Here is a 25,964-nt window from a genome sequence, read left to right on the forward strand (position 1 = left end):
TATATTTTTATGTGTGCGTGTGTATGTGTGTATGCGCGCGCGCGTCTCTGTATGTGTGTGTGTGTGTGTACGTGTGTGTGTCTGTGTGTGTATGTCTGTCTGTGTGTACGTGTGAGTGTGTGTGTGTGTACGTGCGTGTGTGTGTGTCTGTGTGTGTGTGCGTGTATGTGTGTCTGTGTGTACGTGCACGCGAGTGTGTGCATGTATTTTTATGTGTGCGTGTGTATGTGTGTATGCGCGCGCGCGTCTTTGTGTGTGTGTGTGTGTGTGTGTGTGTGTGTGTGTGTATGTCTGTGTGTACGTGTGAGTGTGTGTACGTGTGTGTGTGTCTGTGTGTGTGTGCGTGTATGTGTGTCTGTGTGTGTACGTGCACGCGAGTGTGCGCATGTAATTTTATGTGTGTGTGTGTGTGTATGTGTGTGTATGCGCGCGCGCGTCCTTGTGCGTGTGTGTGTGTGTGTGTGTGTGTGTCTGTACACAGGACAAAGGGCTGTGCCATAAGAAGAAGAACGTGGGAAACCCGTGCTCCTTCGACGAGATGTGCAAACAGTACGCCATCTGCTCAGCGGAAGTAGGGGGCACCTGCATCTGTCAGCCTGGCTTCGTTCCGCAACAGGGCGGGTGTGGCGGCCGTAAGTGTTGATCGCGTGCGTTGTTGGAGTTTTAACTCACTCAGTACGGCCAGTCCTCTCTTCCCCCTCTACACAGACCCGTCGGATGTACAGTGGGTGTCTGAATGACCCAACCTTTAGCTTCCGTCGTCAGAATTGTGGTATTCTTTGTCAACATTCACCTCTTCAGTATAAAAGCCTTCCGCTTGCAATATTTTGATGATGGTAATTGGGGTGAAACGTCGTCTGTTAACGTCGTCTCTTTCGCCGTTCGTATGGAGAGAGTTCACGACCTATTGGCGTCTACACCCTTAAAGTCTTAACTCCCGAGAGCAAGGTTTCGGTTGCGCATGCGCACTAGGGCCTATCCATAAAAGGGAAAGGGGCGGAGTTTATCAATAAAAAGCGCGAGCACGTGTCCGGTAGAAATGTAAACATGTGGGAGGTGAAAGCAAAACAAAGACCGACTCACTGTTAGCGGAGAAAGATATCCGTGTACTCCTGCCACACCTGCTCCCAAAACCGAAACTGCTTCCTCTCCAGCACTCTCACTTCAGACTGGCGCCGGGGGTTACGAGCGTCAATCACAGTTTTTGTGGAGGTCACTCGCCGGCTGTTTATGTGATCATTCCAGTCCAAGAAAGGTTAGTAGATCGTCATATTTCTCTCCGTTTGCATGTTTTACAAACAATGTGGTCGTTTACGGTTGCCAACGTCGAGGGGCTGTCTGCATGCTTTCCAATTCTCACCGGACAGTACCACGTGCTGGTGCCATTTTTATCTGACAGACACGTCTAGCGCAAACACAAACGGCTCTAGCTCCGCCCCTTTTCTCTGCATTCAAATTTTGTATTACGTGTAGCTGACACATTTTGTACTTTCCAAAGTCAATTCAGGTCTAGATTGGAAGCTGCTAGGCAAATCTCGCTCTCTGCCATAAATGAAGCCAAACCGTAGCTTTATTAGGCTTTTATTTTGAATAAACCTTCACCGACGTCACAGTGTCAGACTCTGGTGAGAAACTGGCTTGATTCAAATCGCCCGCCATTTATAGTCCGGTTCAGGCTTTAAGGTCAAGTTTGGTCGGTTGGAGTTGTTTGAATGATTGATGTGGATACTTACATAGCGCCTATCCTCGGTCAGAGACCAAGCTCTAAGCGCTTTACAAACACCGAGTCATTTACACAACAGGCTGTCTGCCTGGGTAGAGCCGAATGACGGCTGCCACTGGGCGCTCATCATTCGTTTCCTTGTTTCATTCAGTCGGATGTCAGGCACGCACACATACACACTCTCTGTTCATGATGTATTTCGTATTTTTATTTGTATTTTTCCTTCTTTTTTTTTTTTTTTTTTTTCAGTCACTACAGATTTCCCTGTGTGAAATTCGGGCTGCTCTCCCCAGGTAGAGCGCGTCGCTACACTGAGAACGCCAACCTTTTTTTTTGTTTTGTTTTGTTGTTTTTTTCCTGCGTGCAGTTTTTTTTGTTTTGTTTTTCCTATCGAAGTGGATTTTTTCTACAGAACTTTGCCAGGAACAACCCTTTTGTTGCCGTGGGTTCTTTTACGTGCGCTAAGTGCATGCTGCACACGGGACCTCGGTTTATCGTCTCTTCCTGAGTGACTAGCATCCAGACCACCACTCAAGGTCTAGTGGAGGGGGAGAAAATATTGGCGGCTGAGTCGTGATTCGAACCAGCGCGCTCAGATTCTCTTGCTTCCTAGGCGGACGCGTTACTTCTAGGCCATCACTCCACACTGTTACTGCTGCTGTTGTTGATGATGATGATGATGAAGTGGAGGGGGGGGGGGCGGGGGTGACGTAACTGGGTCACTTACAGATAAGAGTACTTTTCGGCGGTTCAGGTAAGTATAAGGTAAGTAAGTGTGGAGTGATGGCCTGGAGGTAACGCGTCCGCATAGGAAGCGAGAGAATCTGAGCGCACTGGTTCGAATCACGACTCAGCCGTCGATATTTTTTCCCCCTTCACTAGACTTTGAGTGGTGGTCTGGACGCTAGTCATTCGGATGAGACCATAAACCGAGGTCCCGTGTGCAGTGTGCACTTAGCGCACGTAAAAGAACCCACGGCAACAAAAGGGTTGTTCCTGGCAAAATTCTGTAGAAAAATCCATTTCGATAAGAAAAGCAAATAAAAGTGCACGCAGGAAAAAATACAAACAAAAAAAAAGGGTGGCGCTGTAGTGTAGCCACGCGCTCTCCCTGGGGAGAGCAGCCTGAATTTCACACAGAGAAATCTGTAGTGATAAAAGAAGAAGAAAAAAGAAATACAAATACAATATATAAATACTTTAGCAGACAAACAAGCAGGTATATGCCAAATAAATAATCAGGTAGATAAACATGTCAGGTTGCATCGTTTTGTGTGTGTGTGTGTGTGTGTGTGTGTGTGTGTGTGTGTGAGGTTGTGGGTATGTGTGTTTGTGTGTGAGGTTGTGGGTATGTGTGTGTGTGTGTGTGTGTGTGTGTGGTTGTGGGTATGCATGTGTGTTTTTGTGTGTGAGGTTGTGTGTGTGTATGTGTGTGTGTGTGTGTGAGGTTGTGTGTGTGTGTGTGTGTGTGTGTGTGTGTGAGGTTGTGTGTGTGTGTGTGAGGTTGTGTGTGTGTGTGTGTGTGGTTGTGGGTATGCATGTGTGTTTTTGTGTGTGAGGTTGTGTGTGTGTGTGTGTGTGTGTGAGGTTGTGTGTGTGTGTGTGTGTGTGTGTGTGTGTGTGGTTGTGGGTATGCATGTGTTTTTGTGTGTGAGGTTGTGTGTGTGTGTGTGTGTTTGTGTGTGAGGTTGTGGGTATGTGTGTGTGTGTGTGTGTGGTTGTGGGTATGCATGTGTTTTTGTGTGTGAGGTTGTGTGTGTGTGTGTGTGTGTGTGTTTGTGTGTGAGGTTGTGTGTGTGTATGTGTGTGTGTGTGTGTGTGTGAGGTTGTATGTGTGTGTGTGAGGTTGTGTGTGTGTGTGTGTGTGGTTGTGGGTATGCATGTGTGTTTTTGTGTGTGAGGTTGTGTGTGTGTGTGTTTGTGTGTGAGGTTGTGTGTGTGTGTGTGTGGGTATGTGTGTGGTTGTGGGTATACATGTGTGTTTTTGTGTGTGAGGTTATGTGTGTGTGTGTGTGTGTGTGTGTTTTGTTTTGTGGGTTTTTTTTAATGAACTGACCCCGGGCACTTTGTTGTGGTGTGCAGGCGTGCCTCCCGGTGATCCATGTGAGTCGTTCGGACAGTGTGTGGTAAACGCCGAGTGTTCCACTACCACAGGAGGTGTGTGCCAATGCACGACTGGCTACTACAAGGAAGAAGACAAATGCCTATCTCTCAAGGTAGGTAAAAAATAAAAATTAAAAAAAAAGAGGAGAGAGAACAAAATGTATATAAGTAAGATAAATTGATATGTTTAGGGTGGTGGGGGGGGGGGGGGGGTAAAATTGATTAGGTTTCATTTGATTTTGTTTTGTTTTGTTTTATTTCAGGTTATGTTTCATGTTGTTTTTTCCGTTTTATAAAGTACGAGAGAATGAAAACTGATTCTTAAAGTAACGTAGGGCTATCCAAATGTTTAGGTTTCGTTTGGGCTGATTTTTTTTTTTATTTCATTTCAATGTTTATGGGTGTTTTTTTGTTTTGTTTTGTTTTTTTTTGGGGGGTGTTTTTTTGTTTGTTTTTGTTGTTGTTTTTTTTTGTTGTTGTTTTTTTTTTGGGGGGGGGGGTTGTTGTTTTTGTTGTTGTTGTTTTTGTTTGTTTGTTTTATATGATTTTGTTTTTGCTTGAAAGTGTTTTCTTATGCGCGTGTGTGTTCGCGTTTGTGCGACAGACGCAAATTATTCTGTTGATAGGACTTGAATCTTGAATTATAAGCATTGTTCATCGAACGTGATGTAATCTCCTCTCTCTGTCTCTCCCTCTGCCTCTCTCTGTCTCTGTCTCTCTCTCTGTCCCTGTCTCTGTCTCTCTCTCTCTCTCTCCCTCTCTCTCTCACTTTGTGGGGGGGGGGGGGATGTTTGTGTGTGTATTTGGATGTGTGTGTGTGTGTGTGGGCGTGTGTGTAAATGTGTGTTGTGCGGGCGCGCGCGCGTGTGTGTATCTGTCATGCAGCCAAGACAATTTGGTTAAACTAACGTTGCAAAGATGAGCAACGTAGTCTGATCTATCCTGAGGTTTTGATACCAGAAAAATACCATCATCATTTATGTTGTGTTTAATATACTTTGTATTCTGTTTCTGATAGTTATGTTATTTTAATTGTTTATGTTTAAATTTTGGTGCAAAATACTCATTGCTGTTATACAATATCCTCCATGCCCCAAAGGGGGGTGGTGAAAGGATTAAATATTCTTGATTCTTGAGTCTCTTGGGTGTGTCCAGCCCCCAGACGAACTTTGTGATGGTACCTACCAATGCGTGGCCAATGCCAACTGCACGGAAGACATGGGAGCAATGCTGTGCAAATGCAATACGGCATTCTACGCCCAAGTCGACTACTGCGCAAGGCGAAAGCCACCCGGGAAACCGTGCTCCGGGTACGGGGAGTGCATAGAGAATGGGGAGTGCACCACAGAAGCGGGTGGATTATGTCAGTGCAACGTCGGCTACTACGCTTCGCAGGAGGGTACCTGCGACAAGAGGGTTCCTTTGGGTAATATAATAATAATAATAATAATAATAATAACGTTTTATTTTTATACAGCGCTATAATACAAGCATAAGCAAGCTCAAAACACTTTACAGTCCAGTACCTAAAGTGAAACAAGAAAACATGTAAAAAGTAGTAGAAACATAAAACAGAATCATTGATAATTATAAAAACACAATGCATAAAACTCACAAAGTAACATACTATCAATACTACAACTGTTACACTCCGACACTCACACTAACACACACACACACACAGACACACACACATGATTAAACGGCTGAGGTGACAGCAATTTTCACTTAAAACACATACATGTAAAAAGGAACATAACGGTAATCTGCATGCCACAGATTTTGTAAAAATTGTAAAATAAAATTTTGGATAGAAAAGGTAAAAGGGGTAAAAATCGGGTCATTCTCCCATTCGAACCACACCACCACCATCCATCTACCCACCCCCATTCTCTCTACTCTCCCATCACACACACTCACATTGCCATGGGCCTGGGACAACAGCACTATTTGAGTTATGACAAGTATTTTTGGGGTGAGTCAGAGCTTCGCCTGGGACGGGATTGAATATTCAGACATTGCACATGATGGTGCCAATCTCGAAAGACAAAGCTTTTATTGTCATTTTTATCCTTAAGAATAAAAGAAGAAAAAAAAGAACAAAGCAAGAACCGTAGGACTGAGATAATGTTGATTTTCTTCCCATCTACCGAACATTAGCGAGCGCTTTCAGTTCGCCTGAACCAGTCGTGTCAGGTATTATATGATAGGTTCTTTTCCTGAGATAGAATTTAAGTGGCTCCAAGTTGCAGTCTGTGAAAGAGTTGTGTTTTACATTTCTCTTTCTGTTTCACATTTCTCGTTTGTTTTTTGTTGTTGTTGTTGTTTTTACAAAGTTATTTTGAAATGATGGAAGGGTTGTTTTGTTGTTTCATACACATGTTTTCCTCCACTACAATGATGTTCAGAAGAAGAAAAAAATACACTCCCTCTCTGTCTCTGTCTCTGTCTCTCTCTACATTTAGATTTACCTTTGAAAATGAAAGATATTTAGATTTTGTGAACATAAAATGTTTCAGAGACTGTATTGTCAAATTTACGCTTGGGGCTATTACCTTTTAAAGGAGCTACTTTCAAATCAATTTTTAACAATAATCAGGATAAACTTTGCAGCTTATGTGCAGTCACGGAATATGAGGAACATGTAATTTGTGTTTGTCCTTTGTATTCCGAAATTAGAGATAAATACCTGGACTATTGTAGCATACAATCTCTACCACAATTGCTAAACTGTGACAGCATGCTTAAAACTAGGAACCTAGGAATTTATATATTTTATGCATTGAAAATTCGAAATAATTTCGTAGGTAATATAGATAAGTAATGCCCTCTGTACTGGCTGTCAGTTGTGAAAATAACTGAAAATCTGTAGGTTTAGGAAATTCCACTTTCTTGCATGCATGGCTTGTTCAAGTTTTCGTTTTTCCTTGACAGGCATTCTACATTGTTCTTTTTTGTTTCTAGGGGCCGGAGGCCTATGGAATAAAATTTCGTTCTTGTTCCATACACAACAGGACGCTCGTGCACACCTGCCGATGTGTGTGCGGAGAACGCCACGTGCTCTGACGACACGGGAGGGGTGTGTGAGTGCCTACCCGACTACTACAGGGTATCCGGCAGGTGCGTGCTCCGCAAACCAGTGGGTCGCACGTGCAGGGACACGGGCCAGTGCGTGCAGAAAAGCGCGTGCGACAAGAAGACCAAGACGTGCACGTGTATCGAGGGTTACTTCGAACTCAACGGCGGTTGTCAGCCATGTGAGTGGGTGAAGGGGTGGGGGTGGGAGGGGAGTGGAGTGGGGTGTGTACTGATGGAGGGTAGTGAGAAGGATAGTGAGGGGGGGGGGGGTTGGGCGACTGGGTGATTGACGACACTGTTGACAAGTGTGAGCACTGGTTGATGGATGCATATGCTGTTGCTTGTGAGCATATATACATACATATATATATATATATATATATATATATATATATGTGTGTGTGTGTGTGTGTGTATTTGTATTTCTTTTTATCACAACAGATTTCTCTGTGTGAAATTCAGGCTGTCTCCTTTTGGTGTCGTGGCTTCTTTTACGTGCGCTAAGTGCATGCTGCACACGGGACCTCGGTTTATCGTCTTATCCGAATGACTAGCGTCCAGAGCACAACTCAAGGCCTAGTGGAGGGGGAGAAAATATCGGCGGCTGAGCCGTGATTCGAACCAGCACGTTCAGATTCTCTTGCTTCCTAGGCGGACGCGTTACCTCTAGGTCGTTACTCCACTCTGTATAATTTATATATGCACGTGTGTGTGTGTGTGTGTCTGTGTGTGTGTGTGTGTGTGTGTCTGTATCTGTGTGTGTGTGTGTGTATGCGCGCGCGCGATCTTAGAGTTCACCTAAGATTTGTAGACCTCTTCTGTGTGTGTGTGTGTGTGTGTGTGGTGTGTGTGTGTTTGGTGTGTGTGTGTGTGTGTGTGTGTGTGTGTGTGTGTGTGTGTGTGTGTGTGTGTGTGTTTGGTATATTTCTGTCTTTCTTTCTTTCTTTCTTCCATTCTTCTTTTTTCTTTCCTTTTTTGTAAGATCGTACATCATTAACTTGTGTTTTCGTGTTGTTGTTGTTTTTTCAGTCGCTTCATATCACCCGTGCAACTTGAGTCATCATCATTTATGTTTGTTTTTTGTTGGTTAATTTCTGCATCGTCTGTGTCCATCAGTAACGTTAAAATTGCTTCTCCATGCCGCTTCATACTCCCCAACATATTTATCACCATGGGGATTTTTTTGGGGAGGAGGGGGTGTTTGGTGTGTGTGTGTGTGTGTGTGTGTGTGTTTGGTGGTTGTTTTCCAAGTGTCTGAGTAACGTTGTGATATTCTCGCCCTCTTCATCCTCACTCCCTCTTACCCCAAATATGTCCACTACGCTGACAACATGCCGTGTTATTTCTCTCCTCCCCACGACCACAGTGCGACCACCCGGCAAGCCTTGCTCCAAAGAAGGCCAGTGCGTCTCCAACGCCGAATGCTTCCTCCCGCCGCAGGGAACCTGCCGGTGTCAGTCCAGTTTCTACCAGGACGGTGATTCTTGCCTCACGCCTAAAGGCCCCGGTCAGAAGTGTGCCGCCTCCCAGCAGTGCATCGCCAACTCCAGCTGCGTGGCGGGGCTGTGCACGTGCGACACGAACTTCTACCCCGAGGGCGCCGCCTGCTTGGTGTCCAAAGCGCCCGGGGAGATCTGCCGGAGGGCTGGCCAGTGCGTGGAGCACGCAGAGTGTTCCAGTGTGTACGGAGGCATGTGCGAGTGTGAGGACGGCTATTATGCCGGGGACGGGGGCACGTGCTCTCCCTTGAAGAACCCCGGCGACGAATGTTCCCACGAGGGCCAGTGCTCGGGTAACTCGGCCTGCTCTTCCTCCGGGACCTGCGCGTGCACGGAGGGCTACTTCCTGGACGGGGCCGAGTGCAAGGAGCTCATCCCGGCGGACAAGAGGTGCTCGGGTCAAGGTCAATGCGTGACCCTCGCCGAGTGCTCCGCTTCCGGTTTCTGCGAGTGCCAGGGAGGGTACGTGGCCAAGCGGGGGCAGTGCCAGCCCAAGACGCCGGCCTCGGAGGTGTGCGAGGGGGTCGGGGAGTGCGTGGACCACGCGGAGTGCTCCTCAGACTCCGGGGGGCTGTGCGAGTGCGGGGACTCCTTCTACGAGAGGGCTGGCGCGTGCCACAAGGTGAAGGACGTGGACGGGCCGTGTCAGAAGACGGAGGAGTGTGTGGCGGCCGCTGTGTGCGTTGGAGGTAAGTCCTGGTCGCTGAGGAGTCTCGCTGCTTTGTTCTGGTGTTATGACTGAAGGGCACAGCTGCCGGGCGTGTCAGCAAGGCGTTGGGCTTTCAATTTTGAGAGGCCAGGGCTACCAATCCTTGTTCCCGTCCCAGGTTGGTAAAGGGTTGAAATATTTTCGATCTCCATCAGATTTGTAATTACTGAACCTCATTCTTGTGTGTGTATGCGTGCAAAAGATCGAATTCGTACCTCAAAGATCCCGTGATCCGTGTCACCATTCTGTCGGTCATGGAAACAAGAACACGCTAAATATACACACACCGAAAAAACGTCATACACGTGAAAGCTCACTCGTACACATATGTAAGAGTTACAACTCATGAACGCAGTCGCAGCAGCAGCAGCAGCAGCAGCATCGACTACCATTTTGAAAGCCGGAATATCCTTCAGTTTCAGTTTCTCAAGTTGGCGTCACTGCGTTCGGACAAATCCATATACGCTACACCACACCTGCCTGACCAGCAGCGTAACCCAACACGCTAAGGCCCAGAGTACATGCAAAAATATCATTTTGTCTACCGATCTCAGTGGATTTTTTTTTTCTTCAGAATTTTGCCCGATGACAACACTTTTGTTGCCATGGGTTATGGGTTTGTTTTTTGGGTTTTTTTTCAGTACGCCATGTGCGTGCTGTACACGGGACCACGGTTTTGATCATATCACCCGATTGACTAGTCGCATAGTTTGGTTTTCTTGTCAAACTCGAAACTTGGGAGAAGGGGCCAGAGCGCGATTCGAAACCAGACCTTCACGAACTCTCTGTATTGATTGAATGACACAGGAAACGAATGATGAGCGCCCAGTGGCAGCCGTCAGTCGGCTCTACCCAGGTAGGCAGCCTGTGGTGCAAATGTCCCCGTGTATGTAAAGCGCTTAGAGCTTGGTCTCTGACCGAGGATAGGCGCTATATAAGTATCCACATCAATCAATCAATCAATTGTCAGATGAGTGTCTTAACCATTCTGCTCCCTTCCATTCTGTTTTTGAAAGTCAGAACGTGTATAGCGGTAATCAGTAGGGAACGCTCTCGCCAGTCATTACCTGATATCAGGTACTTAGTAATAATAATAATAATGGATACTTATATAGCACACTATCCAGAAATCTGCTCTAGGTGCTTTTCAAAAACGCTTTGTTAACATAAAACATTACATCTATGTTACATACACACACTAAAATATGACTACACACACACACACGCACCCACACACACACTGCGTACATACATTTTAACAATACATGTGTATCTGACAGCTACCCTAACACATACGCACACATAGGCAGGCACAAACTTACATAAACGCACGCGCACACAATACACATTCATATACATGCATGTAGTTAACATAGTCAAGCACAGCTAACGCAAAGGAAGTGGACCTGCCACAATTGACCTTACTGCTGAGGGAAAAGGTGAGTTTTGAGACGAGATTTAAAAGATGCGAGGGAATCAGAATGACGGAGGTTATCAGGGAGCTTGTTCCACGTCTCTGGCGATTGAAAAGAAAACGATCTGTGTCCATAGGTCTTACTTCTAGTAGGGAGTGAGTCAACCATTCTGCCACATTCCTTCTTGAATATGCTACACAGGAAATGATGACCTAGCACTGTGTGTGTGTGGTACACAGGCACGTGCCAGTGCCCGGATGACTACTACGTGGAGGAGGGCAAGTGCCAGAGGAGGAAGATGGTGGGGGATAACTGCAAGGGCGGACAATGCGCGCAGAACTCGCTCTGCTCCAGCTTCTTTGGCGGTGTCTGTCAGTGTGTGCCTGGCTTCTTCGAGGACAGTCGTCAGTGTGTTGGGGGTGAGGCTTGTCTGTCTGTCTGTCTGTCTGTGTCTCTGTCTGTCTGTCTGTCTGTCTGTGTGTCTGTCTGTCTGTGTCTCTGTCTGTCTGTCTGTCTGTCTGTCTGTGTCTCTGTGTCTCTGTCTGTCTGTCTGTCAGTGTGTGCCCGGCTTCTTCGAGGACAGTCGGCAGTGTGTTGGGGGTGAGGCTTGTCTGTCTGTCTGTCTGTGTCTCTGTCTGTCTGTCTGTCAGTGTGTGCCCGGTTTCTTTGAGGACAGTCGGCAGTGTGTTGGGGGTGAGGCTTGTCTGTCTGTCTGTCTGTCTGTCTGTCTGTCAGTGTGTGCCCGGCTTCTTCAAGGACAGTCGGCAGTGTGTTGGGGGTGAGGCTTGTCTGTCTGTGTCTCTGTCTGTGTCTCTGTCTGTCTGTCTGTCAGTGTGTGCCCGGTTTCTTTGAGGACAGTCGGCAGTGTGTTGGGGGTGAGGCTTGTCTGTCTGTCTGTCTGTCTGTCTGTCTGTCAGTGTGTGCCTGGCTTCTTCGAGGACAGTCGGCAGTGTGTTGGGGGTGAGGCTTGTCTGTCTGTCTGTCTGTCTGTGTCTCTGTCTGTCTGTCTGTCTGTCTGTCTGTGTCTCTGTGTCTCTGTCTGTCTGTCTGTCTGTCTGTCTGTGTCTCTGTCTGTGTCTCTGTGTCTCTGTCTGTCTGTCTGTCTGTCTGTCAGTGTGTGCCCGGCTTCTTCGAGGACAGTCGGCAGTGTGTTGGGGGTGAGGCTTGTCTGTCTGTGTCTCTGTCTGTCTGTGTCTCTGTCTGTCTGTCTGTCTGTCTGTCTGTGTCTCTGTCTGTCTGTCTGTCAGTGTGTGCCCGGTTTCTTCGAGAACAGTCGGCAGTGTGTTGAGGGTGAGGCTTGTCTGTCTGTGTCTCTGTCTGTGTCTCTGTGTCTCTGTGTCTCTGTCTGTCTGTCTGTCAGTGTGTGCCCGGTTTCTTCGAGAACAGTCGGCAGTGTGTTGAGGGTGAGGCTTGTCTGTCTGTGTCTCTGTCTGTGTCTCTGTGTCTCTGTCTGTCTGTCTGTCAGTGTGTGCCCGGCTTCTTCGAGGACAGTCGGCAGTGTGTTGGGGGTGAGGCTTGTCTGTCTGTCTGTCTGTCTGTCTGTCTGTCAGTGTGTGCCTGGCTTCTTCGAGGACAGTCGGCAGTGTGTTGGGGGTGAGGCTTTGTCTGTCTGTCTGTCTGTCTGTCTGTCTGTGTCTCTGTGTCTCTGTCTGTCTGTCTGTCTGTCTGTCTGTGTCTCTGTGTCTCTGTCTGTCTGTCTGTCTGTCTGTCTGTGTCTCTGTCTGTGTCTCTGTGTCTCTGTCTGTCTGTCTGTCTGTCTGTCAGTGTGTGCCCGGCTTCTTCGAGGACAGTCGGCAGTGTGTTGGGGGTGAGGCTTGTCTGTCTGTGTCTCTGTCTGTCTGTGTCTCTGTCTGTCTGTCTGTCTGTCTGTCTGTGTCTCTGTCTGTCTGTCTGTCAGTGTGTGCCCGGTTTCTTCGAGAACAGTCGGCAGTGTGTTGAGGGTGAGGCTTGTCTGTCTGTGTCTCTGTCTGTGTCTCTGTGTCTCTGTGTCTCTGTCTGTCTGTCTGTCAGTGTGTGCCCGGTTTCTTCGAGAACAGTCGGCAGTGTGTTGAGGGTGAGGCTTGTCTGTCTGTGTCTCTGTCTGTGTCTCTGTGTCTCTGTCTGTCTGTCTGTCAGTGTGTGCCCGGCTTCTTCGAGGACAGTCGGCAGTGTGTTGGGGGTGAGGCTTGTCTGTCTGTCTGTCTGTCTGTCAGTGTGTTGCAGGGTGGTTTTTTTTTTTTCAGGATAGTCGGCAGTGTGTTGTGGGTGAGGTTTGTCTGTCTATGTCTCTGTCTGTGCCTCTGTATCTCTGTCTGCCTGTCTGTGTGTAAATGTGTTCCAGGGTTGTTGTTGTTTTCAGGATAGTCTGCAGTGTGTAGGGGGTGAGGCTTGCCTGTCTGTGTCTCTGTCTGTCTGTCTGTGTCTCTGTCTGTCTGTGTCTCTGTTTGTCTGTCTGTCTGTGTCTCTGTCTGTCTGTCTGTCAATGTTTTCCAGGGTTGTTGTTGTTTTTTTCAGGATAGTCGGCAGTGTGTTTCGGGGGTGAGGCTTGTCTGTCTGTGTCTCTGTCTTTCTGTCTGTGTTTCTGTCTGTCTGTGTCTCTGTCTTTCTCTCTGTGTTTCTGTTTGTCTGTCTGTCAATGTGTTCTCTTCCTTGTTTTTTGTTGGTTTTTTTCAAATTTTATTCTTATCCTTTCCCCTCCACCTCCACCCCTCCCCTTCCCTTTCCTTCTCTTCTCTTCCTTGCTGGTCGGTCACATGGGGGCCAGATGAAAAAAAGGCATGGCCTTGCTTGTTCCACTTCCCTCGTAAAAGAAAATTCATGTATTCATTCATTCATACATTCATTCATTCATTCTGCTTTAGCAGAGGTGTTGGTGTAGGGTATAACGATTAATTCAAAAGGATTTCTCCGAACTCTTGTGTGTGACGCCTCCCTGGAGTCACTGAATCCGAAAGTGAAAGTGAAAGTAAAACTGAAAGTGAAAGTGAAAGTAAACTGCCCGTTCCAGTGGAGCCTCCGGGGTCCCGCTGCACGGCAAAGGGCCAGTGCGTGCTGAACGCGGAGTGCTCGGGCGGCACGTGCACGTGCAAGGCGGGCTTCTACCAGGACCTCAACAGGTGCTCGGCCCTCCTGACCCCGGACCAGCAGTGCACGGACCCTGCCCAGTGCGTGGCCGACGCCACGTGCGTGGTGGACGAGCAGCGAGACCTACAGGTCAGTGGACACACCACCACGTTTGTTTGTTTGGTTTTTTTGACTCGCTTGTGTGAGTGGAGTGATGGCCAAGAGGTAACGCGTCCGCCTAGGAAGCGAGAGAACCTGAGCGCGCTGGTTCGAATCACAGGCTCAGCCACCAATATTTTCTCTCCCTCAACTAGACCTTGAGCGGTGGTCTGGACGCTAGGCATTCGGATGAGACGATAAACCGAAGTCCCATGTGCAGCATGCACTTAGCGCACATAGAAGAACCCACGGCAACAAAAAAGGTTGTCCCTGGCAAAATTCTGTAGAAAATTCCACTTCGATAGGAAAAACAAATAAAACTGCACGCAGGAAAATATACAAAAAAAACCCCCAAAAATGGGTAGTTTGTCTTCAAAGATATGACCTCGTTTTTCTTGTTCACAATTAAAAGGAAAGAAATACAAATTCTGGACAGAAAACATACAGTAATACTAACTACACCATCAATGTCTTTACTGCATATGAATATTCTAGAGTGGACACTGAATTAACTGGAATGGACATGAAAGAAAAATTGAATCGATCGTTTCTTTCAGCTCGTTGTAGGCCTCGACTGGTTCGTGCAGATCTAGAGATCTACCATGTGTTGCTTTGTGCTTGAAGGGATAGCAAAGTCTCCTTTACTGCCGAAATAAATAAAAAAAAATCGAGATATAATAAAACACAAAACAACATGATTTAAACGGCGTTATTACGTCCACTACAATCACATATATTTGTCGCAAGAAGAAGAAAATGTCATAACACTCCCAACATGACTGCATAGAACCTATTTGTCTGTCTGTCTGTCTGTCTGTCTGTCTCCCTCCTTCTCTCTTTCTCTATCCCAATCACTCTCTCACTCTGATTGTTTTAAGGGCATTGTATAAATGACTGTTTCTTTTTGTAAATCGACATTGACGATTCCAAATGTATGTGTGTGTGTGTGTGTGTGTGTGTGTGTGTATCAGTATCAGTAGCTCAAGGAGGCGTCACTGCGTTCGGTCAAATCCATATACACGCTACACCACATCTGCCAAGCAGATGCCTGACCAGCAGCGTAACCCAACGCGCTTAGTCAGGCCTTGAGAAAAAAAACAAAAAACAATAATAATAATAAATAAATAAATAAATAAATAAATAAAATGAAATAAAATAAATTATAAAAAAACAACCAAAAAATAACAAAAATACAAAATAAAAAAGAGAGAGAAAATAATATAAAATAAAAAAGACACAAATAAAAAAAAATTAAAAAACAAATAACAAAAATAAGATAAATGTGTGTGTGTGTGTGTGTGTGTGTGTGTGTGTGTGTGTGCGTGTGACAGATCTGTCAGTGCCAGACAGGGTTCTACAAAGAAGGCGGTCAATGCGAGCAGAAGAAGGACGCTGGAGACAAGTGTACTGGTCTGGGTGAGTGTGGCTTGAGCTTCATAAGATAAGATAAGACAAGAATAACTTTATTATCTCCAACTGGAGAAATTTGGTCAGGTGCATTATCACAACATAGACAGGTAAACAACATGGGGACCATAACTGTAAAAGCCAGCAACAGCCCCTACAAATATTACGAAGATACAAATGTGAAAAAATATCACATACATCGTTTCATACATACATCCACACACTGCAGGTGATAACTAGTATTCTTAGTGTAAAAACAGAAAGAATTAAGAAACATTATTTGAATATAATTATAAACATAGCCTACTATACCGCACATTGATTATAATAGATAAGATGAATTGCGGAAAACCACAACCAGATAATCAGCACACACCCGCACCCCCCCTCCCACCCACCCACCCCACACACGCGGATAACTTGATTAAACAAGAGTAATAAACATATGTTCTCAAATAAAAGCATTTCATATATTCGCTTTTAAAAACATTGCAATTCATATATATGATATGATATTTGATATTATTCTGTATGATATTGTCCACCTGTTTCTTTCTCTGAATGTGAGTTTAAATATATATATATATATATATATATATATATATATATGTGTGTGTGTGTGTGTGTGTGTGTGTGTGTGTGTGTGTGTGTGTGTGTGTCGTACACGTGTGTGCATTTGTGTCTGTCTCTGTGTGTTTGTTCCTTGATTTAACGTCTTCTATCTTTGAGTTATATTAGACGTGTCATGTGTGTTTGTGTTTCTTTGTGCGAGGGGTGGGGATGGTGATGGTGGTTAAAAGGGGATATATATATATAGAGAGAGAGTGAGAACGGTTAAACTGCAAAAAAAATAGAATCACCAATTTGTAATTATCTGTGTCACATTAATTAACAACACATATACAACAAAAAATATATAATCAAATATTGTTAGGTCGCATCATAGAACCACTCCAATTGGATTGTGATGCGCGCGCGCGCACGTGTGTGTGCCTGCGTGTTTGTTTGCGTCTGCGTCTGTGTGTATGTTTCACTACGTGTCCTATACATTCGCATCTCATTGTGTAGCACTTGACTTTGTCTTGCAGGTCAGCGCGACCTATCTCATTGTGTAGCACTTGACGTTGTCTTGCAGGTCAGTGCGACCTATCTCAGTGTGTAGCACTTGACGTTGTCTTGCAGGTCAGTGCGACCTATCTCATTGTGTAGCACTTGACGTTGTCTTGCAGGTCAGTGCGACCTATCTCATTGTGTAGCACTTGACTTTGTCTTGCAGGTCAGTGCGACCTATCTCATTGTGTAGCACTTGACGTTGTCTTGCAGGTCAGTGCGACCAGAACGCCGAGTGCAGCACACCCTACGGCGGATTGTGCACGTGCAACGAGGGGTTCTACAACTCCAACGGACAGTGCAAGCCCCTGGAGAAAGCCGGCAGGCCCTGCACGGGTCAAGGTCAGTGCCTGGGCGAGGCGGAGTGCTCGAGCGAGGTCCGAGGCGTGTGCACGTGCAAGGAAGGTCTCTACGAGGAGGACGGGACCTGCCACAAGTCCAGACCCCCCGGGGAGAGATGCGAGAGGAAGGACCAGTGCGTGGCCAACGCCGTGTGCTCTCAGCCTCAGGGGCTGTGCGAGTGTAAACCCGGTTACGTGGAGAAGGAAGAAGGCTGCGTCCCGGCCGTGCCCGCCGGGGACCCGTGCCAGGGTCTAGGGGAGTGCGTGGAGAACGCGGAATGCACCACGGCGCTGGGAGGCCTGTGCGAGTGCCAGCCCGGCTTCTACGCGCGCGACAGGAAGTGCGTGCCCAGCGTGGAGGTGGACCAGCCTTGCGTTGAGACGGCGCAGTGCACGCCCAGCAGCCAGTGCGCCCCGGACAGCGCCACCTGCCAGTGTGACGAGGGCTTCTTCAGCCTGGACGCCAAGTGCCACGCCAAGAAGAAAGCCTCGGAGAGCTGCGGGGGGCTTGGGGCAGTGCGTGGACAACGCCCAGTGCAACTCCCCGCAAGGGGGTCTATGCCTGTGCCTGGAGGGGTTCTACGAGCAGGACGGCGCCTGTCTGACGCAGACTGAAGCGGGTAACCCGTGCACGGGCGAGGAGGAGTGCACGCCTAACAGCGCATGCGCCGAGACGTGCCGCTGCCGGGAAGGGTACTACAAGGACAAGGGCCAGTGCTTCCTCAAGAAGCTGGTGGGTGACCCGTGCTCGTTTGACGAGATGTGCCGGCAGTGGATGGTGTGTTCCTCAGAGGTGAACGGCTTCTGCATCTGCCAGGAAGGCTTCTTTGAGCAGCAGCGGCTGTGCGGTGGAAGTGAGTGACGGTGTGTGTGTGTGTGTGTGTGTGTGTGTGTGTGAAAGAGGCGTGGTTAATGGGTTTCGGGGGTTGTCAACAGTTGAGGTGGGGTGTGGTGGTGGTTAGGGGTCTGTTACTGATTGTATTGCACTTTCCACTGTATGTAAACCCTGCCACAACATAAGTGGCTCGTTCCAGTATTATGTAAACTCACTTTTTTACTGTATGTAAACCAATCCATTGCAAGCCTGACACTTTCGATTATATGTAAACTCTGCGACTGGAGCTGGGTAGTTTCCGTTTTTGCATATAAACCATGCCAGTACAAACACGGTAAATTTCATTTTATGTAAATTATGACTGTACAAGCACGACACTTTCCGTTTTATGTAAACCACGCCAGTATAAACATGACACTTTTCATTGCATAAACCTACATGTAAACCTTGCCAGTATAAGCATGACACTTTCCATTGCATAAACCTACATGTAAACCTTGCCAGTATAAGCATGACACTTTTCATTGCATAAACCTACATGTAATCCACGCCAGTATAAGCATGACACTTTTCATTGCATAAACCTACATGTAATCCACGCCAGTATAAGCATAACACTTTTCATTGCATAACCTACATGTAATCCACGCCAGTATAAGCATGACACTTTTCATTGCATAAACCTACATCTAATCCACGCTAGTATAAGCGTGACACTTTTCATTGCATAAACCTACATGTAATCCACGCCAGTATAAGCGTGACACTTTTCATTGCATAAACCTACATGTAAACCACGCTAGTATAAGCATGACACTTTTCATTGCATAAACCTACATGTAATCCACGCCAGTATAAGCATGACACTTTTCATTGCATAAACCTACATGTAAACCACGCTAGTATAAGCATGACACTTTTCATTGCATAAACCTACATGTAAACCACGCCAGTATAAGCATAACACTTTTCATTGCATATAAACCATGCTAGTATAAGCATGACACTTTCCATTGCACAAACCTACATGTAAACCACGCCAGTATAAGCATGACACTTTTCATTGCATATGAACCACGCTAGTATAAGCATGACACTTTCCATTGCATAAACCTACATGTAAACCTTACCAGTATAAGCATGACACTTTCCATTGCATAAACCTACATGTAAACCTTGCCAGTATAAGCATGACACTTTTCATTGCATAAACCTACATGTAATTCACGCCAGTATAAGCATGACACTTTTCATTGCATAAACCTACATGTAATCCACGCCAGTATAAGCATAACACTTTTCATTGCATATAAACCACGCTAGCATAAGCATGACACTTTCCATTGCATAAACCTACATGTAAACAACGCCAGTATAAGCATGACACTTTTCATTGCATAAACCTACATGTAAACCTTGCCAGTATAATCGTGACACTTCCCATTGCATAAACCTACATGTAATCCACGCCAGTATAAGCATAACACTTTTCATTGCATATAAACCATGACCATAAAGCATGACACTTTCCATTGCATAAACCTACATGTAAACAACGCCAGTATAAGCATGACACTTTTCATTGCATAAACCTACATGTAAACAACGCCAGTATAAGCATGACACTTTTCATTGCATAAACCTACATGTAAACCACGCCAGTATAAGCGTGACACTTTTCATTGCATAAACATACATGTATTTGTATTTGTATTTCTTTTTACCACATCAGATTTCTCTGTGTGAAATTCCGGCTGCTCTCCCCAGGGAGAGCGCGTCGCTACACTATAGTGCCACCTTTTCTTCTTTTTTTTTCCCTGCGTGCAGTTTTTTTTTTTTTCCTATTGAAGTTGATTTTTCTACAGAATTTTGCCAGGAATAAACCTTTCGTTGCCGTTGGTTCTTTTACGTGCACTAAATGCATGCTGCATACGGGACCTACCTCGGTTTATCGTCTCATCCGAATGACTAGTAAACCCAACCAACACACACACACACACACACACACACACACACACACACACACACACACAAAAAACAACTCGTGGGACCCCTTACTTTCCTTTCTATTCCGCGCCGTACAGGAATTCCCCCAGGAGACCGCTGCCCAGAACTGGGGTCCTGCGTGGTGAACGCAGAGTGCTCCACACCCACGGGAGGCATCTGCCAGTGTCTGCCGGACTTCTATCGCCAGGACGAGCAATGCCTGCCCCTCAAGAAGCCTTCGGAAGCCTGCGTGGAGCCCAGGCAGTGCGTGGCCAACGCCAACTGTTCAGAGGACTTCGACGCCCTCGTCTGCAAGTGCAACGCCGGCTTCTTCGACAGCGGCGGGCGGTGCGGGAGGCGAATCAAGCCCCAGCAGCCTTGCTCCGGGCTGGGGCAGTGTATCGAGAACGCTGAGTGCACGTCGGAGGAAGGGGGTCTTTGTCAGTGTAATAAGGGGTGAGTGATGATGATGATGACGATGGTGATGATGATGATGAAGGTGTTGATGATGGTGATGAAGGTGTTGATAATGATGGTGATGAAGGTGTTGATGGTGATGGTGATGAAGGTGGTGATGATGATGGTGATGGTGATGGTGATGATGATGACGATGGTGATGGTGAAGGTGTTGATGATGGTGATGAAGGTGTTGATGGTGATGGTGATGAAGGTGTTGATGATGGTGATGATGGTGATGAAGGTGATGGTGATGGTGATGGTGATGAAGGTGTTGATGATGATGGTGATGAAGGTGTTGATGATGGTGGTGATGATGGTGATGAAGGTGATGATGATGGTGATGATGGTGATGAAGGTGTTGATGATGGTGATGAGGGTGTTGATGATGGTGATGATGGTGATGAAGGTGTTGATGATGGTGGTGATGGTGATGAAGGTGTTGATGATGGTGATGATAGTGATGGTGATGAAGGTGTTGATGATGGTGATGATGATGATGATGATGATGAAGGTGGTGATGATGATGATGATGATGATGATGGTGATGAAGATGTTGATGGTGGTGATCGTGATGAAGGTGGTGATGATGATGGTGATGAAGGTGTTGATGATGGTGATGAAGGTGGTGATGATGATGGTGATGATGATGGTGATGATGGTGATAATGACGGTGATGATGGTGGTGATCGTGATGAAGGTGGTGATGGTGATGGTGACGAAGGTGTTGATGATGGTGACGCTAACAACGTTTGAAGACTGTCGTGACGCTAACAATGTTTGAAGACTGTCGTGACGCTAACAATGTTTGAAGACTGTCGTGACGCTAACAATGTTTGCAGATTGACGTGACGCTAAAAATGTATGGAGATTCAAGTGACGCTATGTTGCAGATTGAAGTGACTCTAAAAGTGTTGTAAGTTTTGACGTGACGCTAATCAACGTTTGCAGATTGACGTGACGCTGTGTTGCAGACTGTCGCGTATCTAGCATTGTTGTAGATTTTGACGTGACGCGAACAAAGTTTGCAGATTCATGTGACGCTATGTTGCAGACTGACGTCACTCTAACAGTTTTGTAGGTTTTGATGTGACGCTAACAACGTTTGCAGATTCAGTGACGCCATGTTGCAGACTGACGTCACTCTAACAGCTTTGTAGGTTTTTGACGCGACGCTAACAATGACTGCTGACAGACGTGACGCAAACGATGTTAGCAGATTGACGTGACGCTATGCCGCAGACTGACGCGACGCCAGCAATGTTTGAATTGTGCGCAGGTACTATGACGTGTCGAACGGCACTTGCCTGAAGAAGATCCCCGTGGGACGACCCTGCAAGCCGGAAGACGTGTGTGCTGACAACGCTCAGTGCTCCTCTCCCCTTGGCGGCCTGTGTACCTGTCAGGAGGACTTCTATCAGGTTCGGACCACAGTTCTAAAAATACAGCGATAGCGCATGCCTTCTTTGAGCCCCCTTTGCTAACTGAAGCCAGCGGAAGTGTTCAATCAGCCATTTTGCTTCTCGCGTCAGTATATATTACGATGCGGTGATTTCATATGTGTAGCCGAGCGCTCAGCTGGCTTCACGGCAAGCTTTCACATGCTCGGAGGCGTTAGTTAAGCTGACATTCCTGTGTGTGTCTCCACTGCAAGATTGCGATACGTGTCACTGCAGTGTTTTCTTGTAATAACTTTGTTAGATAAACCATTGGCAGATTTCAATCAAGACACAACATTTGGCATGTCGTGGGGGCGAGCATAACACGATTTCATCGAAGATACACGGTTACAGTTCAGAAACTGTCACCAGTTAGCAGACGAATTGTCAATGGACTGACGGCCGGATACGAGAAACAATATGGTGTCCAGTTGGCTTCAGCTTCTGTGGCCAATGAGCTATCCATGTATTTTTAGATCAGTCGGGAGACAGGGATTTAGTGAGGGAGGGAGGTAATCAGAGAATTTGTTTTGTTTTTTTGTGGGTTGTTTTTTCTTTTCCATTGTGCTTTAAACAATTTTAATCAAAGCATTAGCACATAAAGACAAAAAAAATACTGGAAGGGCATCAGGCATGGTTTATTTAATCAAGACTTTCCCAGCAAAGACCAAACAGCGAACTCCCGCTATATAAATCTCCAGTATTCTTCTTCTTCTTATTCTTCCACTTCTTCTTCTTCTCCTTCTTCTTCTTCTTCTCCTTCTTCCTCTCCTCCTCCTCTTCATTCTCCTTCTTCTTCTTCTTCTCCTACCACTACTACTACTGATACTACTACTTATTTTAACATCATCATCGTTTTTTGTTGTCGTCATTATCATCATCGTCATCATCATCTCTATTATCAATGTAATAGTAGCAGTAGAAGTAGTTGTAGTGGTAGCTGTAGTTGAAGTAGTAATGATGATGATTATATTATTATCATTATTAGTAGTTAAAGTAATAACGATGATGATTATTATCATTATCATCATCATTGTTTACTCACCTGTGTAAACAAAGTGAGTATGTTTTAACCCGGTGTTCGGTTGTCTGTGTGTGTGTGTGTGTGTGTGTGTGTGTGTGTGTGTGTGTGTGCGTGTCCGTGTGTCTGTGTGTCTGTGTGTCCGTGGTAAACTTTAACATTGACATTTTCTCTGCAAATACTTTGTCAGTTGGCACCAAATTTGGCATAAAAATAGGAAAAATTCAGTTCTTTCCAGTCATCTTGTTTAAAACAATATTGCACCTCTGGGTGCCTAATTATATGCAAACTGCATTTACTGTTATATTTATATTTTTTGTATTCTCTAAACTTGGCACTCTGACCTCATATTCTGACACAACAACAAGAGCAGTCATTATTATCATTTTTTGTTCAAACAGGAACTTCTTTTGCTAAGCATGGAATTTTTATTTATTTTGCAAACGTTTTGGTGCAGATAGTAAAAAAAGGGAAATTACTCTGTAATTAATGCTAGGGGACTTAATTTATCACAAGTGAGTCTTGAAGGCCTTGCCTCTCTTGTCATCATTATGATTATCCCCAGGTGAGCGGTCAGTGCGTCTCCCGAAAGCTGGTTGGAGAGAAGTGCAGGGACTCTGGGCAGTGTGCCAGAAGCAGTGGCTGCAACAAGCTGACGAAGCTGTGTGAATGCCTGGAGGGGTTCTACAGCCTGGAGGGAGTCTGCCAACCCAGTAAGTAATACCTACCCTAAGCCACAGGACCTGCCAACCCAGTAAGTAATACCTGCCCGTAAGCCACAGGACCTGCCAACCCAGTAAGTAATACCTACCCATAGCCACAGGACCTGCCAACCCAGTAAGTAATACCTACCCATAGCCACAGGACCTGCCAACCCAGTAAGTAATACCTACCCGTAAGCCACAGGACCTGCCAACCCAGTAAGTAATACCTGCCCGTAAGCCACAGGACCTGCCAACCCAGTAAGTAATACCCACCCGTAAGCCACAGGACCTGCCAACCCAGTAAGTAATACCCACCCGTAAGCCACAGGACCCCCACACCCCTGGGAATGTTCAGTGCTATACAGCCCCAGAGAATATGACGATTAGTTTTTTTGCTTTGCTTTTCTTTTGGCTGTTTTCCTTTATTGTTGTTGTTTTGTTTTGTTATTTTATTTTATTGTATTTTATTGTATTTTATTTTATTATTTTATTTTTATTTTATTTTATTTATTTAGTTACTTATTTATATATTTTCTTCTTTTTTTCATATTTTTTTTTCTCAAGGCGTGACTAAGCGCGTTGGGTTACGCTGCTGGTCAGGCATCTGCTCGGCAGATGTGGTGTAGCGTATATGGATTTGTCCGAACGCAGTGACGCCTCCTTGAGCTACTGATACTGATACTGATAATGTTTTCCTAGCCGTTTTTGTCACGATTGTGTGTGGGTGTGCTGTGGGGAGGGGGGTGGGGGGGGGGTGAGTTGTGGAAAAGAAATACCCTTGCAAGTTATCATCGTTGTGATGTTGAGCGTCAAGTGTGGTGTCATTCTGCTGTGCAGAAGTGTAGACAATGATGATGAAGATGATGATATTTTTAAGAGCAAAATACACCCTACGCTTCAATGCTAAAGCCTGTTGTTGAGTCTGCCAAAGGCGGAGCTGGCCTTGGCGATGCGCAGCGTCACTTCTGCATCAAAGATCTCCGTTGCTGCATAGGGTGCTTACCCAGGTAGCGAAACTTGTCGACTGACTTGATCTGTGTCATCGATCTTGATCACGTAACAAGAGGAGAGGGGCTTGCCAAGACAGTGCTCCAGGGAACAGTCAGAGGAGGAAGGAAGAGAGGAAGACAGAAGAAGAGATGGGAAGACAACATCACAGAATGGACAGGACTGAAGCTGAGCGAGGCGGTCAAATGTGCGAAAGACAGGGATGGATGGAGAGGACTGGCTGACAGGTCATCTGTAGCGCCCCAACGGCAACCGCCATGGGGCAGCTGATGAGCTGATGATGATCGATCTTGATTGCAGGTGGGGGGGGCGGGGGGGGGGGAGGCACTGGCGTTCTGTGAGCTAGCTGGCTGGTACATGGACTCGGTCTTGCTGAGGCTGATGGTGAGTCCAAAGAGGATAGGAGCTGTGTAAGTAATCCATATCGAAAAATCAAATCAAAACATCTCTCTCTCTCTCTCTCCCCCTTCCCTCAGAACTGCCCCCAGGACAGAAGTGCACAGCGGAAGGACAATGCGTTGACGAGGCCGAGTGCAGCACGCCACTGGGCGGCCTCTGCACGTGCAACGAGGGCTTCTACAAGGACGTCAGCAGGTGCTCCCCACTCAAGTCCCCCGGCGAGCGGTGCGTGGCGGACGAGGAATGCGTGGCCAACGCCGCCTGCTCCAAGACGGGCGTCTGCCAGTGCCAGCCTGGTTCGTTCGCCAAGGATGGCGCCTGCTCTGTGAGTTGTCCACAGGTTGTGATGGTGTGTGTGTGTGTGTGTGGGGGGGGAGTGGGGGTGAGGGAGGGTGGGGAGGTGGGAAGAAGGGGGGGGGGGGGGGGGGGGGGGGGGCGGGGAGGTGTGTATGGTATACGGGTTGTCTGTGTTGTTATTTTGGTTTTGTTGTTGTTGTTGTTGTTGTTGATGTTTTCTTTTCTTTTCTTTTTTTTTTTTTTGTCTTTTTTTTTTGTCTGGCATTTTCTTTAATGGTGAGGGAGTGGAGTGGGGTGGCCATTCTGTCTACGTGTTCATGTGTGTGTGTGTGTGTGTGTGTGTGTGTGTGTGTGTGTATTTGTGTATTTGTGTGTGTGTGTTTGTGTGTGTGTGTGTGTGTGTGTGTGTGTGTGTGTGTGTGTATTTGTGTGTGTGTGTGTTTGTGTGTGTGTGTGTGTGTGTGTGTGTGTGTGTGTGTTGTCTTTCTTTACCCTGTCTGTCTCTTTATCTCTATATGTTTCTGCATCCGTCTGTCTGTCTGCCTGTCTGTCTGTCTGTCTGTCTCTCTCTCTCTGTCTCTCTGTCTCTCTCTCCAAGCACCAACACCAACAACAGTTGTGAAGGTGTATGTACATGTCCTCACCACTGAGAGTCGGGGTTGGAAGAAAAAAAAAGGGTTGGCTGCAGAGTTAACTCTCTCCATACGAACGGCGAAAGAGACGACGTTAACAGCGTTTCACCCCAGTTGCCATCATCAAAATATTGCAAGCGGAAGGCTCTTATACTGAAGAGGTGAATGTTAACAAAGAATACCACAGTTCTGACGACGGAAGCTAAAGGCTGGGTCATCCAGACACCCACTGGACATATCGAGGGGTTTGTGTTGAGGAGAAGAGAGGACTGGCCGTACTGAGTGAGTTAAAATGGTGGTCTACATCTCATCAGCCATGATAATTATCTAATAGTTATAGTTTAGCGTCGAATTTTATCAGAAAATAATGCGCTTTGTTTGCTCGGGTCATCGTGATAGGGGCTGTTGGCCAAAGTAATTAAAATCAGTCAGTGTTCAATAACAAGTCAACAATAACAAAAATAACGATAATGATGTTAATAATGAGTCTAATAATGTCCGTCATTAACTCACTCAGTACGGCCAGTCCTCTCTTCTCCTCTACACAGACCCCTCGGATGTCCAGTGGGTGTACGTGTCTGAATGACCCAACCTTTAGCTT

General features: G+C 46.3%; 1 protein-coding gene across 1 annotated transcript in view; it reads left to right on the forward strand.

Moving 5' to 3' along the window:
* The window catches only part of LOC143278022 (uncharacterized), a 227,046-nt gene that overhangs the window by 112,703 nt on the left and 88,379 nt on the right, over positions 1-25,964 (forward strand). The window contains 14 exon segments of the mRNA XM_076583034.1: positions 482-632; positions 3,806-3,939; positions 4,982-5,252; positions 6,841-7,083; positions 8,271-9,092; positions 10,767-10,946; positions 13,514-13,719; positions 15,060-15,144; positions 16,459-17,087; positions 17,089-17,440; positions 19,506-19,863; positions 21,143-21,284; positions 22,889-23,036; positions 24,512-24,759. Coding sequence (XP_076439149.1) covers positions 482-632; positions 3,806-3,939; positions 4,982-5,252; positions 6,841-7,083; positions 8,271-9,092; positions 10,767-10,946; positions 13,514-13,719; positions 15,060-15,144; positions 16,459-17,087; positions 17,089-17,440; positions 19,506-19,863; positions 21,143-21,284; positions 22,889-23,036; positions 24,512-24,759 — 3,969 coding nt within the window.

The sequence above is a fragment of the Babylonia areolata genome, chromosome 35 (assembly GCF_041734735.1).
Source record: "Babylonia areolata isolate BAREFJ2019XMU chromosome 35, ASM4173473v1, whole genome shotgun sequence".
In the NCBI taxonomy this organism is placed as follows: Eukaryota; Metazoa; Mollusca; class Gastropoda; order Neogastropoda; family Buccinidae; genus Babylonia; species Babylonia areolata.